Source organism: Pseudonaja textilis, chromosome 8, assembly GCF_049901715.1.
Source record: "Pseudonaja textilis isolate UNSWEBS1 chromosome 8, rPseTex1.2, whole genome shotgun sequence".
Taxonomy (NCBI): domain Eukaryota; kingdom Metazoa; phylum Chordata; class Lepidosauria; order Squamata; family Elapidae; genus Pseudonaja; species Pseudonaja textilis.
In genome coordinates this window covers 5601305-5620770 of record NC_141997.1, presented here as the reverse complement: position 1 = coordinate 5620770, position 19466 = coordinate 5601305, and the positions used below count along the sequence as shown (strand labels likewise).

The window sequence follows — 19466 nt, the reverse complement described above, 5'->3', positions numbered from 1 at the left end:
GAGTTGAAATAGTTTATGTCCAGGTTGTGAGGTGTCTGTCAATTTTTTTTCAGCTCTTTCTGGCTTGTGCAATATACAGATCCTCAACGAAATGCAGACTGGTTGCAATTGTTTTTTCTGCAATCCTAGCTGTTAATTGAAGTCTGCAGCAGTCCTGTTTGGTTGTTGTACTTATGCTTGAATTGTCAAAATTTGCTCAATATCATTACTAAGAAACTTTTTCAAAAGTTTGTTTTTTCTTTTATTTCCCTTGCTCCAGAAGTTTAACTTTTTAATACAATTATTATTTTCTATCTCTTCAAAAATGTGTAATTGAAATGAGTTGGTAAGAAAGTATGTTCTCATTTTAATTGTTGCTATTTGAAGTAAGGGTTTTGTAATTGCCCAAAATGTGAAAAATAAGAAAGTGATGAGCTAATTTTTAATTAGTATGAGTTGCATAGAGAAATTGTGTTTACATAGCATGTAAAGAAAAGTGTTTCTTGACAGATTGTTCCAAATAAAACCAACATGTAGTCAACTCTAAATAATGATGCATGGCTAGATTTATTGAATAAACTACTAAATCTATACTTATTTTTAACAGGTGTTAACAGATGAATGGGAATATGACTTCATTAATGTCTTTCTCATTCTTTTACTGTTTTTCTTTGAGTAGATTATGGCTGCTACAGCTTTAGTGCATCACAAATTTTGTCTGGACAAAGCACCACCTGAGCCTCCCTTTCAGACCCACTTTTGTGGTATGTATAATTCGAAACTTACTGTATTAATTTGCTCTTAATTATTCCTCTGCTTTCAAAATAAAAGTTTTAATAGGCTTTTGAACAACTATTACTCACCTGTAGGCTTGGTCTTATTTTGGGCAGCCTTGCTGCCATATCAAGAACATTCTAGTTTAATGTGGACTATTCTCACAAGCATAAGAATTATTTGAAAACTGCCAAAAAAAAGTTTTACTGAGTTTTAACACCAGTGTTTACATTTCACGATGGTCACTATTGAATGAAAACCCTCTCCATATTTGATTTGGCCTTCTCTCAAAATAGGTATAGCATTAGGGATGAGAAGCAACTTTAATGAATATGGGCAACACAATATCAGTATTTACAAATTTGTCAAAGATGATGTCTATATTGACATCTAAATAAGAGTTGAATGTAAACAATTGTGGTTAATGACTTGAGACAAAAATTTAGGATTATACATCTTTTTTTTTTGTAAATTTTATTTGAGTTTTCACAAAGAGAAAAAAAATACAAATAAAACATCTTTTTGAAAGTAGCATAATCCCGGGTTACATTTCTTCGTACAGACACAAATTCAGGTTCATGCTCATTTTTATATTCTATTCCATATCTTATTACTATTTTACATTTTCTGCATAGCTTCTCCCCTCTTTTAATTTTCTCAATTTTATTTTAATTATCTCATCTCAATTCAAATCATTGTATTTATATTTTTTTGTCTGTCCTGTTTCAATTATCTATTATCTTTTCTCATTAAACAAAATTTCTCCTGTAGTTACTGATTGGAGTATGATGCCTTTATATCTTTTCCCTAAAATTGTAACATTCAATATAATACATAACTTCCATTCGGATTCTGCTTGGTACATTCTTAAAATACACACTGTATTCTTAAAAAAAGAAAAAAATTATAAATGTATATAATTAAAACAACATTCCATTCCAATTCAATTCTATCATTAATATTAATATTCATTAAAGTCTTAACATCTTTAACATTACTTTTCAATTACTTTTTAAATATCATACTTCTATGGGAACAATTATAAGCGTTCCATAGATAATTCCCCCCCTTCACTTATATTTTATAAAACATTAACTAATTATTCACTTATTTTATTCACAAACATTTCACTAAATTACACTAACTGTTTTATCCCTCATTTTAATCATACCTTGTTTCCAATTTTCTAAAGTTATTTCTATTACTAATATAACAATACAATCTTATGTACCTTTACAGAATCCCTTTTTTAGTTAGATTTTCACCCATTATCTCTAAATAGGTTCTGTTTCTCTATGTCTTGCTCCGGTCCTTTGTAACTTCTTTTCCTTTCCTTCTTCCCTCTCTTCTCTCTCCCCTTTTTACCCACTTGTCTCTCTACCTCTATTTCTCTCTTCTGTATTCCCCTTTTCTGTTGCTTTCCAGTATTATACTTATTTTTTGAATTATTTTTCTTTTCTTTGGTTGTTTTTTTAAGTCTTAAATTCTCCATTCTCTTTCCCCCCTTTCCTTTTTCTTCCCCACATAAAATTGCTTGTTCATTAAAGATGGCTTCTTCTTTGTCCCAGTCTTCTTGTTTTGCAGTCTTTTCTTGTTGTTTCTCATAGATCCAAATCTCCATTTCTAAGAATTTAAAAATGAAGCCAAAAGAACTCTTCCCTTCTTGTGCATCTTCTTTGAACTTTTTAAGTTCCATTTTCAATGGAACTTTCCAGAAGTGGTGCCATTGTATAAATTTTTAAACAACCACCCGATTGATTTTAGTCATTCAAATATAATAACCAAGAATCCAAAGATCACCAAATAATCCAAATACATGCAAGCTGTTTCTTTTTTGCTCTTTTTTTTCACTTTCTCTTCCTGGGGTTACTATTTAGTTGCAAAGTTTCAGTTAAAATGTATCTTTAAGAAGTCTTGTTGAAGTTTTACTGTAGATTCTTTTTAATTCCAGGCAGTCTCCTCTCTCTTCCAGATCCTGCCCTTATTCTTTTTCTCTCCCTTCCTGCTTATGAAAAAGAAAATTTTTAATGTCCAGAAATCTTTATTATCCCTTTGGCATTTTGTTTTATTTTCAGTTGAATTGCCTATTGATGTCAAAGCGGATTTTTCCGATTTCTTATTTAAGTCTCTTAGTTGTCAGTATTTGGAAGGAGAGAGAAGAAAAAAAAAGCCCAACCTTTCTCTTTTCACTTTCCTTCGCTGCTTCCGACTCTTCTTTGGGAGCAATGTTATTTTTTGTAAGTTTAAATTCCAGGGTACCTTGGTGTTGCTTTTACAATTTAACCCGGTCAGCCAAAACTTTCACTTCTTATCTTCCTCCTGCACATTCTTTTCCAGTCGAGTTCTCCTTTGTGGTGGCCATTTCTGACCACCGCTGCAACCGCCTTTGGGAAAAGGAGTAATGGCCAGCTGAGGAGGAGAGATGCGGCTCTCTTCGACCCTGCTGGCGTTCTCCCCTCTCTTCACCACCTCTACAGGGTGGCTTAGCCCTGAAACCAGCCGGCTTGGGGAGCTCCAGCAGCGAGCCCAGACAGAAACTGTGCATGATCGCGGATTTCTGTCTGTCGCCGAAGCCCTTCAAACTGGAAGTCCCCAGGATTATACATCTTAAAAGAGATCAGTGCGTATTTGGGTATCAAGAAAAGAGCAGCAAACTTGCTTTAAATAGCTAGCTATTATTTGCCACAAGGTGGATAATAATTCTTTGTAACTGTAAAAACACTCTTACACAAAATAGGGTTAAAGCAATGTTAATAAAACAGACAAAAATCTGTATGGAGATCCATGATCTCTTAAATAGCATTCCCCCCACCCAATTCATAACTAGTCTTTTTTCCTCTTTTCCTGGCCATAGAATGCAGGAACTGAGAAGGACTTTTTCAAAGAGCATTTGAAATTAGGACCAGAAATTGAGGCATAATGCCTAATCCTACTTTATTAGGTGGAAATGGTATGTGAGAAACAAAGCTAATCTGAAGTTTATTATGATATAAGGACGAGAATAGAGGATGTAGGTAACATAAGAAATTTTAAGATTAATGAAATAAAATTTATATTATGCTTTGTGAACGCATGAGTTTCATCCAGTTGGAAAAAGCAGCTAGGAATGGTTTATTTCCTGTACTCATGTCTTGTAAATAAAAAATAAGGAGATTTTGAAGGCTATAGTAATTGAGGCAGAATATGTAGCTGAAGTCTTGTAAAGAAGTTAATTCTAGAAAACAAAGATTGACTGAATTATAAGTGTGTGGGGTAAATAATGTCAAAGGGCATAGAAAACTGGTGGAGAAATTGCATTTGAGTAAATATGCTTAAAACGTTTGCGAGATATCCAGTTAGACCTTTCAGTTAACAGATAATCTGAATCTGGAAAATCAGTGAGATCTGACATAGAAGTATATAGTTTGGAACCATCAGTATATGGATGTAATGAATACTGGTATTCAGTAGTATTGGGCGTATATGTGCTTGTGCATGTCTCCTCACAGACATGCAGAAAATAAGGGACAAGAATGATCAGAAAGGAATAAATGTGGAATTTCATACAACTTTCCTCAAAGCATTGTAGAATATGAGTTAAAATTTGTTTCTAAAGTATGAATTTTGGTTTATGTTTTTTAATATATTTTGCAGTTGTTTCTAAACCAAATGATTGCATTTTCCCATATGATTTCAAGGAAATTGTTAAACAAAAGGTAAGCTTGTTTTTTTAACTCATTGCTGTGTATTCTGTAATCTTCCCCTTCGGGAAAAAATTAAAATCTTATGGTGACAAAGATTCTTTTCACTAGATAAATGGCTGGCAACCTTTTGCACACCAGGGACTGGTTCCGTGGAAAGACGTTTTTCGCAGATCGGAGGGGGCATGGTTTTGCGTGCTGCCTGCATACTATGGGTGGGGCTTCACTTGTTTGCGCGGCCCAGTTTTTGGCAAGCCACGGACTGGCATTGGTCCATGGACTGGGGGTTGGGGACCCCTGCACTAGATAGTGATGAAAATGTTGATTCTGACTTTTTTCCTAGATAAATATTTTATTATTAACAGTATTAGAAACTCACTTTCTCACTTCAAGAATCAGATCCAAGGCCCTGATAATAATTAAGTTTGCCTAGGATATTCCAGTGATTGTGTAATCCCAGATAATGAATCTGGAACATAATTTGTGAAAAATTTGTTTCCCTGTAAGGTTGAAATGTATTTAGATTGGTGTCAACTTATAGTGATTACATTCTCTATGACAATCTATCCCACACATGGCCCTTCAGGTCTCCACAGGGCATTCTTCACCATTATAACTGAGTTGTCCTTTCCTCGTTATTTCCATCTTTCCTAGTATTATAGATCACAAGAGCAAGGGAGAGTATACAGAATGGTCTCAATCCTTTGTTGACCTGGAGCCAGTCTGTTTTATTATGTTTCATATGCACTGTTTTTTTGCCTTATTGAAAGGTTGTATATGAGGATGAGATATTCAGATTAACAGTCCAATTCTACTCCAACCCCCTGCCCAAGCAGGATCCCTGCCTATACCATTTCTGACAATGGCAGTCCAATCTCTTCTTGAAAGCCTCCAGTGATGAAGCTCCTACAACTTCTGAAGGCAAGCTGTTCCATTGGTTGATTGTTCTCACTGCCAGAAAATTTCTCTTTATTTCCAGGTTGAACCTCTCCTTGATCACTTTCCATCCTTATTCCTTGTCTGGTCTTCAGGTGCCTTGGAAAATAGTTTGACCCCTCCCTCCTGTTTGTGGCAGCCCCTCAAATATTGCAACACTGCTATCATGTCTCACCTGGTCCTTCTCTGACCATTCTTTATATGTTTTAATCTCCAGTCCCCTAATCATCCTGGCTGCTCTTCTCTGCACTTTTTCTAGAGCCTCAACATCTTTTTTATAATGTGGTAACCAAAATTGGATGCAGTATTCTAGGTGTGGTCTTACTAAGGCTTTATAGAGTGGTATTAGTACCTCACTTGATATTGATTGTATCTGTCTGTTAATACAACTTACGATTGTGTTTGCTTTTTTGGCTGCCACTGCACACTGTTGTCTCATATTTAACTGGTTGTCCACTAAGACTCCGAGATCCCTCTCACAGTTACTGCTATTAAGCCTGGTTTCACCCAGCCTATATTGTTGCAAGAAAGCTCACTACAAAGTGGAACATAAACATTTGTGAGATGTTTATGGAGTGCCGCCCCCCAAATTTGGCTTATATTTGTATCGCCTTCTGTGTAGCAGCAGCTATCCTATTCCATCTTCTATTCCCACACCTAAGTCGTTTATGAAGATATGAAGAGTACTGGGCCAAAGACGGAATCTTGTGGTACCCCACTGCTTACTTCCCTCCATGTAGACTTAGACCTGTTAAGGATAACTTGTTGAGTATGGTTTGTCAGCCAGTTATGAATCCATCTAGTGGTGATGCTATCTGTCCCACTTTTTTCTAGTTTACCAATAAGTAGATTGTGGTCTACTTTTTGAATGCCTTGCTGAAGTCTAAGTATATTATCTCCACAGTTTTTCTCTGGTCCACTAATTTAGTCACTATGTTGAAGAATGAAATAAGATTGTTTTGGCATGACCTGTTTTTAACATACCTGTACTGACTGCTAGTTATTACTTTACTCGTTTCTAAATGTTGGCAGATCTGTTTTTTTAATTATCTTTTCCAGTATCTTCCCAGGTACTGATGTTAGGCTGATTGGTCTGTAGTTTCCTGGGTCTGTTTTTTTTTCTTTTTTGAAGATGGGAACCACATCAGCTTTTTTCCAATCCTCTGGTAGTTCCCTGATGATCCAGGATTTTTGAAAGATGTGGTATAGTGGTCCTGAGATGATATCTGCCAGCTCTTTTAGAACTCTGGGATGTAATCTACCAGGTCCCGGTGATTTGTATTCATCAAGATCAGACAGGTGTTCTCTTACCATTTTTTTCCTTATTTTAACTTTTGTTTCCAGTCTTTTTTACAGTTATGTTTTTGATAGGTTGGGCTATCAAAGCTTCATTCTTTTTTTATGAAAATCTATGCAAAGAATGAGATCAGCAACTCTGCTTTTTCTCTATTGCCTCTTACTTCCTTGCTGTCTTCTCTCTTTAGTGCAGTGATGGTTTCCTTGATTTTTTTTTCTTGTTATTTATATGTTGGAAGAAACTTTTTATTATCTTTGAATTTTGTTGCAAGTCTGCCCTTTGATTCCCTGACTTTGTCTTTGCAGATTCTGGCTATCTGGTGATATTCTGCCTTAGTTGTGTATCCCTCTTTCCACTTTTTGTACTTGTCCTTTTTGTCTTTCAATTTGTCAGAGAGATCTTTGTGCAGCCATGCTGGTTTCTTCCTGGATTTCTTGTTTTTCTTTCTCAGTGGTATTGTGCTGGTCTGGGCTTTTATGATCTTATTTTTCAGAGTTTCCGAAGCTTCTTGAGTTGTTTTCCCTTGAGCCATATCAAAGTGCAGAATTCAAAAACCAAATTATTACTAAAATTTGATAAAAACAATTTAAAATGGAATTGGATAAAATACAACAATTTAAGATATAGATAAAATATGATAAAATTATATTTCGGTGTCACCCTGCAATCTACCCCAATCAGTCCCACATATGCAGATCTAAACTGAACCATTTTGCTTAAGTACTGTGCTGTGTTAAATGTTATTTTCAGATTCTGGCCACACATAAGGTAAGTTGTTTTGATACGGGGGTCCCAATAGGTCATTCATTTTGTATATAGACCGAGGTACCTGTCTCTCACCCTCTTATACAGGCAACAGTCAAATAGGTCGTGAGCCAGCTCTTCTACCTCTGCCACTCCGCAAATGCAGAGACGTTCATTGTAGAGTATAGAATAGAATCTCCCATATCTGACCATTGTGTCGAGCTGTTCGACTCTATTTCGTGTAAATATTTCCCTACTTATCAACTTATCAGGAGGGCTTTAAACTAAAATTGAGGGGGAAAGGTGACCAATCTTTAGAATCTCCAGGACCTGATTCTAAGCAAAAAACCCTGGAAAGCAAGTCAAATAATGAAGTAAGGAAGGATGGGAAGGAAGACAAACACAAACACCAAATAGGAGACATAGGAAACATACCCAGAGTCAGACAAAAAGATCTCAAGTGCCTATATACAAATGCACAGTCTGGGAACAAACAGGGTGAATTTGAACTATTAATACATGAAGGTAGATATGATATAGTTGGAATAACAGAAACTTGGTGGCATGCAACTCATGACTGGAACATACTGATAGAAGGATACAAACTGTTCAAAAAAACCAACGACTCAGACCCAATGAAAAAGGAGGTAGAGTTGCACTGTATTTAAAAGACAGAATAGAATAGAATATTGGCTTTATTGGCTAAGTGTGATTGGTCACACAAGGTATTTGTCTTGGTGTAAATACTCTCAGTATACATAAAAGAAAAGATACATTAGTTAAGAATCAGTAATCATAATGTACAACACTTAATGATAGTCATAGAGTACAACCAGCAATCATATCATACTAGGAAACAGTCAATATAAATCATAAGGATACAAGCAACAGAGTTACAGTCCTACAATCACAAGTGGGAGGGGATGGGTCATAAGGAGTGATGAGAAGATTAACAGTAATAGTAGTGCAGACTTTGTAAATAGTTGGACAGTGTTGGAATTATTTGTTTAGCAGAGTGATGGCTTTCGGGAAAAATCTGTTCTTGTGTCTAGTTGTTCTGGTGTGCAGTGCCCTATAGCGTTTTGAGGGAAGGAGTTGAAGCAGTATATATCAGGATGTGAGGGGTCTGTAAATATTTTCACAGCCCTTTTTTTGACTCGTGCAGTATACAGGTCCTCGATTGAAGGCAGGTTGGTAGTAATTGTTTTTTCTGCAATCCTAATTATCCTCTGAAGTCTGTGTCTGTCCTGTTGGGTTGCAGACCAAATCAGACAGTTATAGAGGTGCAGATGATAGACTCAATAATTCCTCTGTAGAACTGTATCAGCAGGTTCTTGGGCATTTTGAGCTTTCTGAGTTGGTGCAGAAAGAACATTCTTTGTTATGCTTTTTTGATGATGTTTTTGATGTTAGGTGTCCATTTTAGGTCTTGTGATATAGTAGAACCTAGAAATTTGAAGGTCTCTTCTGTTGATACGATGTTGTCTAGTATTGTAAGAGGTGGTAGTATGGGAGGGTTTCTTCTAAACTCTACCACCATTTCTACGGTTTTGAGTGTGTTCAGTTCCAGATTGTTCTGGTTATACAACGAGGCAAGTTGTATAACCTCCTGTCTGTATGCGGATTCATTGTTGTCTCTAATGAGACCAATCACTGTTGTGTCATCAGCAAACTTCAATATTTAACAGATGGATCATTTGAGATGCAGTCATTGGTATATAGGGAGAAGAGAAGTGGAGAAAGCACACAGCCTTTGTGGGGTGGGCTGTGCTGATTGTACAGGTTTAGGATGTGATTCTGCCTAGCTTCACCTGCTGCTTCCTGTCTGTTAGGAAGCTTATGATCCACTTAAAAGTGTATTCAGGTACCTCTAGTTGGTTTAATTTACTTAGAATGATGGTATTGAATGCTGAACTGAAGTCTACAAAGAGGATCCTTGCGTAGGTATTTGGATATTCAAGGTGTTGTAGGATGTAATGCAGAGCCATGTTAACAGCATCATCTGTCAGATCTATTTGCTTGGTATGCAAACTCCATGGGATCTAACAGCGGATCCGTGATGGTTTTCAGGTGGGACAGCACAAGCCTTTCAAAGATTTTCATAACTACAGATGTTAGAGCAACTGGTCTCTGGTCATTTAAGTTCCTTGATGGAGGGTTTCTTTGGCACTGGGATGATGGTAGAGTGTTTGAAGCAGGAAGGAACACAGCACATCTCTAGTGATCTATTGAAGATTTGGGCGAAGATGGGGGCCAATTGGTCAGCACAAATTTTTAAGCAAGAAGGAGTTATCTTGTCTGGCCCTGATGCTTTTCCTGGCTTTTGTCTGTGAAATAGATCTTGCACTTCTTTTTCTGTGATCACCAGAGGTTGTGAACCCAATGGATTGGGGCCAGTTGTAGGAGGCTTGGCTGTTGTTGGTGTGTTTGAGATGTGGGTTGTGGAGATAGGTGGCTGTAGTTTCTTTTCAAACCTGCAGTAAAACACATTCAGGTCATCTGCTAGTTGTTGATTTCCTTCTGCCTGGGAAGGAGGTTTGCTGAAGCCAGTGATGTTTTTAAGAGTTTTCCACATGTTTTCTGGTTCATTCGTTGAGAACTGATTCCTTAACTTTTCAGAGTAGCTTCTTTTTGCTGCTCTGATCTCTCTTGTTAATATGTGTCTGGCCTGGTTGTATAGCATTCTATTACCTTTTCTGTAGGCTTCCTCTTTGGAATGATGTAGCTGCTTAAGTTTAGCTGTGAACCAAGGTTTACTGTTACTATATATTTGCAGGTTCCTTGTTGGTACACATAAGTCTTTGCAGAAGCTGACATACAGTATCTGTGAGCTCATCTAGGTCTGCAGAGGTATCTTCAAAAACATTCCAATAAATGCAATCAAGGCAGGCCTGGAGCTTCAGCTTTGCCTCACCTGACCAAGTCTTCACTGATTTAATTGTTGGTTTCATGGTTTTAAGTCTTTGTCTTTAGGCAGGTACAAGGTGAATCATGCAGTGGTCAGAGTGTCCCACAGCTGCTCATGGTAAAGACCTGTAAGCATCTTTTACTGTTGTGTAGCAGTGGTCTAAAGTATTTTTTGCCTCTGGTGGGACAATTTACATGCTGGAAATATTTTGAGAGCTTTTTCCTTAAATTTGCTTGATTGAAATCTCCTAAAATGATGGGAAGGGAACCTGGGTGTTTGGCTTCAGCCTCCATAATTTGATCAGCAAGAGTTTGTAATGTCTTGTTTACACAGGCTGTGGAGGAAGCTATTAGGAGAAATGAGGAAAACACGCTGGAGAGTAAAATGGCTTGCAGCTGATGTGTAAAGACTACGTTTTCATTACAGAACTTATATATTATAGTTATATCCTGAGACCAGCTGTTGTTCATATATAAACATCCTCCACCCTTTGTTTTATCTGTTGTCTCTCCAATTCTGTTGATCTAAATGTCTGAAATCCTGGGATGTATATGGTGTTGTCCCCATGAATTTGTGGATTAAGCCAGGTTTCAGTAAAACTGCAGAATTATAGAAATCAGAATTCCATCTATTTAAGAGATGAATTTCATCCATCTTGTTAGCAAGTGAGCGTAAATTAGTCAGAAAGATTGAAGGGAGAGGTGATTTTTCCCCCCTATTCCTTAGTCTGTTTAAAATTCCCATTCGTTTACCTCATCTCCTTTTTTTGACATTGCTGCTTTCCACCTTTGTTTGTTTTAATCCATAGCACTGGGGAATTAGAATCTCCTCTGCATTTGCAAAGACAGGTGGGGGTGGGGAATCATAAAGCTGCTCCTTAAGGAAACATTGCCTAATTCTTAGCAGATGGTCTTGTGAGTATGAAATCCATAGTGAATTGCAGATAATAAGGAATAAAGAAACCATTAGCATTTCACCGAGGCAGCTGTCATTGGAACCATCTTGGGAAGATTACCCCACTATATTGCTACTGAAATGCATGAAAACTTCCTAGAATATATATGGGTCAATATAAAATGAAAAAGAACGATATGGCCATAGATGTATATTATAGGCCACACAATCAAGCAGGGAGACAACATACCACTCTGAATTGACTGTCTGATCTGCAGATGGTTAGTTCTTTTCTTTTTTTAATATATATTTTTATTGAATTTCTTTTGTTACATCTTAAAGCATCATGGTATCAACAGCGTTCTTGGCATCTATACAGGTTTTTGGTTTAAATACCATAATACATTATATTACATTTGTCTAATATTAAATAGCTTTAACTATGATTACTATTCTTATATCTTTATATAGTTTATAAAATTTTGTTTTACTTTCTTAAGGGTTATTTCGGATATACTTTTTGTCTAACTTCTTAGTTCTGTTTGTTTGCCATTTATACCAATTGTTCCAAATTAAGAATTCAGAGTCATCTTTTTCTTTCAATTTCATTATTAATATATTCATCTCAGCACTTTCTGTTACTTTATGTATTATTAGTTCTTCATTAGGAGTATTTGGGGGTTTCCATACCTGCGCAAAGGCTATTCTGGTGGTTGTTGAAATGTGTAGCAATAGGTATCTTTTGGTAATTATCTTTGATGATTCCTTAGAGGAAGGTTTCTGGTCTGAGCTCAATCTGATATTCAGTGATCTCTTGTAACCAATTTTTGATTTTGATCCAGTATATCCTGGTCTCGGGGCATAACCACCACGTGATAAACTGTACCATCAACTTTTTTACATTTCCAACATTTGGGACTCATTTTGGGATAAATTGTTGTCAATCTCATTGGAGCTAAATACCATCTATAAAACATTTTGTACATACAGTATTTTCTTTGTATGCTGCGGATACCGTTAACTTATAATTTACGAAATGAAAGTGTAGGTTTTACCACAGATTCTGGGACTTCCATTTTCCTAAGCACATTCCACAACTTGAAATAATCAATTCAGTTGAAAGTGTTTCTTTAATCAATGAAGTTAGATATTGTTTTTGGCATTCCTTGTTGTTTTTTTCCAGTGTTTCCATATCATCAGCAATAATGTTGTATGTTTGGCTTTCTCTAAAGTCAGCTTGAACATCTGGCATCTCCCATTCCATCCATGCATCTAATATTGGACGATCCTAATATTCTTTTTTTTTCTTGATAATGTTGAAATTATTGTTTGGTTTACAATAGCACTGAGAGCAATGAAGCAGATGGGCAGATAGTTGGATTCCAGTTGCACATGGAAGACTTTTCTTGATAATTAGATTGAATACAGAATGGGCCCTTTATTAGGCTTATTTAAGACCCTTCTTTATGACTTTGACTTCTATGAATGACTTTCTCTGTGGATGCAACCTCAGTAGCTGTTAGTTTCATATAGATTCCTTCTAACTTATAGATCTTGAAGATGTGCACAGAATTTACAGAGAAACGAGAGTGCTACTTGTTTATCCTACTTTTGCCTTTTTTGCCTGTTTAAAACATCTAGTCTAGGATTGGCCCCTTGCTTAAGAGAAATCAGTCCCATCACTGAAATAATGCCATCTTGTGGGGCTCAGATGTACGTTCTCCACTGCATGTCCTGCCCTATAGAACAGTTTCCCATCAGAGAGTCAGATGGTGGCAACCTTGTTGGTCTTCCAGAAGACTGAAAATACCTGGTTTTTCACATAGGCATTAGGGCAGGTTGTTCTTGGAGCCTAATGATGAATGTGTGATTGAGAATGCATTGGCTTTCATATTTTGTGTTCTTATTAAGTTTGTTGCATTTGTTATTTATGCCATCTTTATTGGTTTCGTGTATAGGCCATCCAGAGTTATTTGCTTAAGATGGTGGCATATAAATTTCCTAAGTAAATAATATGTTTAATGCTTCCTTGAGCACAAGGTTATTACACAATTACAGTGAGTGGGACAAGAACAGCTGTTCTTGAACCGGTCAACCATAGTGATAGTTATACATGCCTTGGTTATATCCCACCCTAATTATTGCAGTGTTCTCTATATTGGGTTGCTGTCAAGAGACCAGAATTTGTACCAGAACCTCACAGCAATGCTGCAATGGTAGGTCCTGCGTGGCACTCGCAGCAATGCTAGTGCAAATGGAGCATGTCCACATGCACACACGCACGTGCACTGGCCAGTCATTCATGTCACCCAGTGACCATGGCCCACAGGTTGGGGACCCCTGATTTAAATTATACTGACCAGGAAAAACTTTATGTTTAATCTGTGGAACTATTTTGTTTGTTTTTAATATCCCACTTTCATTCGAGCACTTAGTGATATACATAGCATTTGATCCTTCTGTTTCTTCCCACAACAACCCTGTGAGGTAGGTTGGGATGACCGAGAAGGTCTGGATAAAAATAACCTTGTGAACTTCTATAATTAAAACTAGGCTAGAATCTCCTGATACTTGTTCCCCCACTCTTCCAGTATTTAGCATGTTGGAAAAAGTGCATCTTGCCATTTTTGTTCATTTTAATTGTTTGTTTATTTATTTATTGGTTTATTTATTATTTGAAGTTTGACATTTATCTTTATTTTGGTTATGTCATTGTTTTACCTGCATTTTGTATTATATATTATTTAAATAACCAGAAACAAAAGTATATATCCAATAAATAAATAAATTGGAGTTAGGACTTTGCATATTAAGTGTTCAATCTAGTATGGATGCCTGGATTTAGTTATCTATGCTTTACTTATACTACTTCTAGAAGGTAAGTATAGGGTGAAAGTAAATACATTTTTAAAAATCATTTTAATTTCTGGAGTAGTAATAGTTTTTGTTAATTTTGTTTAGAATGGTAAAATAGAAATTGCCACAACAGAAAGAACACTATTGGGTTTTCTTCTGGCAAAGATTCATAAAATTGATCCAGATGTTATTGTGGTAAGTAACAGTTTCTGTAATGATCTTTTCCCAGTTTTCAGTGGCTGGATTTCTCAAAATATGGAGAAATATTTTAGAGAAAATATTCTAGCTGGTGAATGAAAGGAGATTACACTGTAGAGAAGGAACAATCACCAGCACTGTCTTCCCATCTCACTATAATTATGGGGATTTAGACTAATAGACTTATGTCTATTACCCTGCTAATTTTAGGCAGAGTCCATGTGAATGAATATATAGATGAGATAGCTACTTTTTAAATGATCCAGTTTTTATCCTGTATCACTCAACAATCAAGCAGGTAAGAAGCTCCACTTCAGATAAGCTTACTCCCTGCTGCATTATCCAGAAGGATGAGTGAAAGAGGGAATTAGAGGAGAGAGAGAGAGAGAGAGATTGAAAATAGAACCAGGGACTGCATGGATCACTATGGAAGAACTAGTTAGGTAATAGTTTGTAATGTTGTTAAGTCTTCCATTCTAAGAGTGCCATCACCTTCTTTCTCCTTGACCCTGAATGAAACTATTGAAAAAAATTCCAAAAGTCAATGCATCCTTCCCTTGTTTTGTTAGTAAAATTCCACTATTTTATTGCTGAATATAAAGTGTTTTTGGTAAGGAAGAATTGATTTTAGAGAGAATGATACACTATGCTACATAAACACTAATTCTGTTCTTTTTGAAGCACGCCTTCAAATAGTACAGACACTTAATATCTGTATATTTTTGAACTAAGTATATAGAGCAAATTATTCTGGGCAGTTGTTATTCTAGGCAGAATTATTCATTCATTCATTCATTCTTTTTCAGGGTCATAATATTTATGGTTTTGACCTAGAGCTTCTCCTCCAGAGAATTAATTTCTGCAAAGTTCCTCATTGGTCCAAGATAGGTCGACTAAGGAGATCAAACATGCCAAAACTTGGGGTAAAATGCTACTTACATCTAAACTGCTTTACATGATTAAAAATGAGTTATTTTAGCTGCTGTATTATATCACCGTTACTAAGTAAAGTCACAAGCATGATGTCGTGATCATTCCACTTAGCAACAGCAATGCTGGCAGTGTTGATTGCCTTGTTAACCATGGACTTCACGTAAGTACAACATAAAACTTCCTGCCAGCTTCACCACTGACTTTGCTTGTGGGAAATTGACAGGATATGTTGGAAATTGCAATCACATGAGTTTGGCTCATTGCAATGTCTTAATCATGAGCTGGGTGCCAAGGATCATGATCACATGACTTGATCATGGGTATGCTGTGACAGCCAGAATTCTGTTGGCCAATAGTAACTATCACTTGTTCATTTCCATCATGCTTGAACGGTTCCTGAGTGACTGGCTGTTGAAAGAGCACCACTTGTATTTCTAATGTAATGGAAGCAGATATACCACTAATGCTACCTTGCTTTATTTCTCCTTAGAATTTTTGGTTATCTTCCAAATGTGTATCAGACTTTCCCTAAATCTTTTGAAGTGGGACTGGGGAATGTGATAGAGGAAAGAAGTGATCTGCCACTATTCCCTGTTCAATTAAAAAAGTGTATATAATTTGTATCTTGCTATACAGATAGTTCTTCAGTTGAGGCAGTAATAGAACCTGCCATTATAATTCATAGTTGGGAGCTGTTAAGTGAACATCATTGATGTATTTTCATTGTGTTTATTTTTCATTATTCATTTTATAGCTTCTATTATTGTACTTTTGTTCTGTTTACATTCCTTTAATTTTTTTCCTTTTTATTATTGTAAGTCAACTAGACTAGTCCCTCAGTGGCAAATAAATTTAACAAATAAATTGAATAAATCACTTAACTTAATGACCTCCTGTTCCTGCTCTCCCCAATGCATTCATTAAATAAACACACAGGTTATTAAATGGACCATAAGATGCCCCAAGAGTGGCACAGGACCACCTGCCTCAGACCTCCCAAGGCCTCCTCCCATCTCTTGAGATATCGCATGCTCCTCTTTCCACCTCTTCGGGGTCCCCATAGCGACTTGGCTCTCCTTTCCAATCCCATTACAAGCATACATTTAGCTTTTCGAAGATCTCCAGAGCTTAGAAGGTCGGGGTAGGGAAGGAGGATAGGCCACTCCGTTGCTACACCACATGCCACAATCCCACAAGCAGCTGTCATTTTCTGAGCAAAAAGTAACACTGGTGAAGCTGTCAGTTTTCCTTTTATCTAGCAATGCTAGATGCCAGTCTAAGTTCCCCCAGAATTAGCCAGATACTAGCTCTAGCATAGCTAAAATTGGGAGAGCTAAGCTAGCCCTAGAGAGAAGGAACCCTCCCAGGTTTCCTTTCTTTGCTAGAGGCTAGCCTTAGCTTCCCCAGCATTAGTGATGAAAGGAAACTGCGAGGATTTCTTCTCCTTGCTAGAGTTAGCCTTAGCTTCCCCAGTTTTAATAATAAAAGGAAAACCAGGGGGATTCTTCTTACTAGGACTATGATTAGCTCCCTCAGCATTAGTTGCAGCAGCATAAAGCTAGTTCATCTAAAGCTGAGAAAGCTAAGCCTAACTCTAGTGTGGAGAAGAAATCCTCCTGGCTTTTCTTTTGTCATTAATGCTGGGATAGCTAAGGCTAGCTTGCAGTGATGAAAGTAAAACCAAAAGCTTCACCAGTGTTATTTTTCACTCAGAAAAGAACGGCATCTTGTGGGATTGTGTGATGTGACCCAGCAATGGAGTGTCTTCCTTTTCTATCCCAACCTCCTCAGCTCTCAAGATCTATGAAAGTTGAGTGATTGATGATGGGAAAACTGCGGGGTAGGAGCAACGTGTGAACCTGGTAGAGTTTCAGAGCAGACCCAGTGCCTTTGGGGACCTTGTGGGGAGAATAGGTTGTAGGAGTGGTTGGTCATAAAGAGTGAATGACTGCAGAGCAGAGCTGCTGCAATGGACGTAAATTCAGGACTGGGTCATAAGCATTTTAAAGGTGTCTGTTGTAACTTTGAATGGTTAGTAAGTGACCTGCTGTAAATCAAAGATAAGGTATCAAAGGCAAGTACATAAATGTTTTGTTGACTGCAGTAGTAGTTCTTGGTCTGAAGAAATGAAACTACACAGGTATTCTTTGACTTACAACAGTTCATTTAGTGACCATTCAAAGTTACAACACTGAAAAAGTGACTTATGACCATTTTTCACACTTATGACCATTGCAGTATCCCCATGCTTATGTGTTCATAATTCAGGCGCTTTGCAACTCATTAATGATTATGACAGTTGCAGTGTCCTGGGTAATAAGATCACCTTTTGAAACCTTCTGACAAAGTCAATAGGGGAGCTACATTCACTTAGTAACTGTGTTATTAACTTAACAATTGCAGTGATCCACTTAACAACTAGGGCAAAAAAGGTCATAAAATGGAGCAAACCTCACTTAAAATTGTCTCACTTTGCAGCAGAAATTTTTGGATCAGTTGTGGCCGTAGGTTGAGGACTACCTGTATGTGGCTGTGCCCCAGCTTAAAAGTAACAGTAGCATTTTTTCCTAATGTTCAATAAGCAAAGTTGTACGATTTCATTTGTGATGCACCAGTTGACTGCAAAGGATGATTATAATATTTGAGTTGTGAATAATTCAGTGCTTATTGGAATGCTTGAATTCTTGGAGCAGAGAAATATTTATTAAATAAGATTACTCATAGTAAATATATTTTATTTCATGAAAGATAATATGGAACTGTGGGATTTGATAGAAATGCTTCCTCTTGAACTATGGAACCAAACACATAAATTATAGTTGTTTGAAAACCATATGTTTTTCTCTTCAGTGCTGTGACAGATGACAATTCAAATAATTTATCGACCTAGAGCAGGAGTGTCAAACTCATGTCATCATGGCGGCATCCCGTGTTGTATTGGGACTTTTCTCCTGTCACTAAACTGGGTGTGAGTGTAGCCAACATGTGATGCATCCGGCCCATGGGCCCTGAGTTTGACAACTTTGACCTATTGAATCATTTGTAATTTATGTAAACTGTGGCAACTGGCTCAGATGAAATATCACTTGGAAAAAGTTCTTAATCTATATATTCCTTCTTTGTCAAGGGTCGTAGTGGATTTGCTGAGAAGAATGCAACTTGCGGTCGAATGGTTGGTGATATAGAAATTTCAGCAAAAGAGTTGATTCATTGTAAAAGTTACCATTTGTCTGAACTTGTCAGTCAGATTTTAAAAACAGAAAGAGTAGCAATTCCAGCTGAAGAGGTCCGAAATATGTACAGGTATGAGTCTGGATCAGACCTGGGCATTTTATGGCCGGCAGACCACATCTGGCCCTTTGACTGTCTCTGTCCAAACCAAAGGGTAGTGGTGGTGGCGGCACCTTCCCTCTACAACAGGGATATTGTCACTTGACATATCTTGATTTTTTTTTCCTCTTTTGCTAAACTGGGCATGGCCATGGCCAGCACATGATGCATCTGTCCTGCGGGCTGCAGGTTGACACCCCTACTCTAGAACAATCCAGTTTCTCATATGGCCCCTTGGGAAAATTAATTTCCCCTGCTCTGGATATTAATTATCATATATCACCCAGCTGTAAGCAGTGGATTAAACAATCATTGGCTTAAAAGGCAAAGCATTAGCAGATATGAGGAACCTTCTAAGACACGGGTGTCAAACTTGATCATGTCATGTGACCTATCAAGATGTTTTTTGCCTTTGCAGAGCTGGGGTGGGCATGGCCTGCACATGATTCATCCAGTTCACGGGCTGCCAGTTTGCTCTAAGAGATGTTCTGGTCTCTAGCAGTTTCCCTGTGGTATATGAATGTCTTAGAGATACAGAAAAAGAGAAAAACTGACTGGAGTTAATAATTGATTGCCCATTAATGTCATTGGAGGCAGGTTTAAAGCCGTATTGGTGAGGGCAGTCCTGAGGGAAGTAGTTACTGGAGGAGAATGTCAAATTACTCAGAATTAAGATATTCTCCTGAAAAATAACTCTTTACACATTTCCATAAAACTTGACTATAGCTTCCATTGGTTCAAAAGAGCCTTTTAAAAATTCTTGTTTCTTGGAAGTAGGAATATCTCTATTAGCACTAATAACAGTCTTACATAAAAGTAAGAAGATTTTTTTTTAACTTTTTGCTAAAAAATTGCACTTGTGATTTATGGATTTGATTATTAGAAAGGGTTAATTATGGAAAGAGGGAAACTTTTAACCTTAGAGAAAGAGGATAAA

At 37.0% G+C, this 19466-nt stretch overlaps 1 protein-coding gene across 5 annotated transcripts in view; it reads left to right on the top strand.

Annotated features, from left to right (window-relative positions):
- The window catches only part of POLA1 (DNA polymerase alpha 1, catalytic subunit), a 382299-nt gene that overhangs the window by 49998 nt on the left and 312835 nt on the right, over positions 1-19466 (top strand). For all 5 annotated transcript variants that reach the window (XM_087938181.1, XM_087938180.1, XM_087938182.1 and 2 more), the window contains exons 16-20: positions 659-743; positions 4387-4448; positions 14174-14263; positions 15073-15189; positions 18327-18502. In XM_087938181.1, coding sequence (XP_087794307.1) covers positions 659-743; positions 4387-4448; positions 14174-14263; positions 15073-15189; positions 18327-18502 — 530 coding nt within the window. The remainder of the gene's footprint in view (positions 1-658; positions 744-4386; positions 4449-14173; positions 14264-15072; positions 15190-18326; positions 18503-19466) is intronic.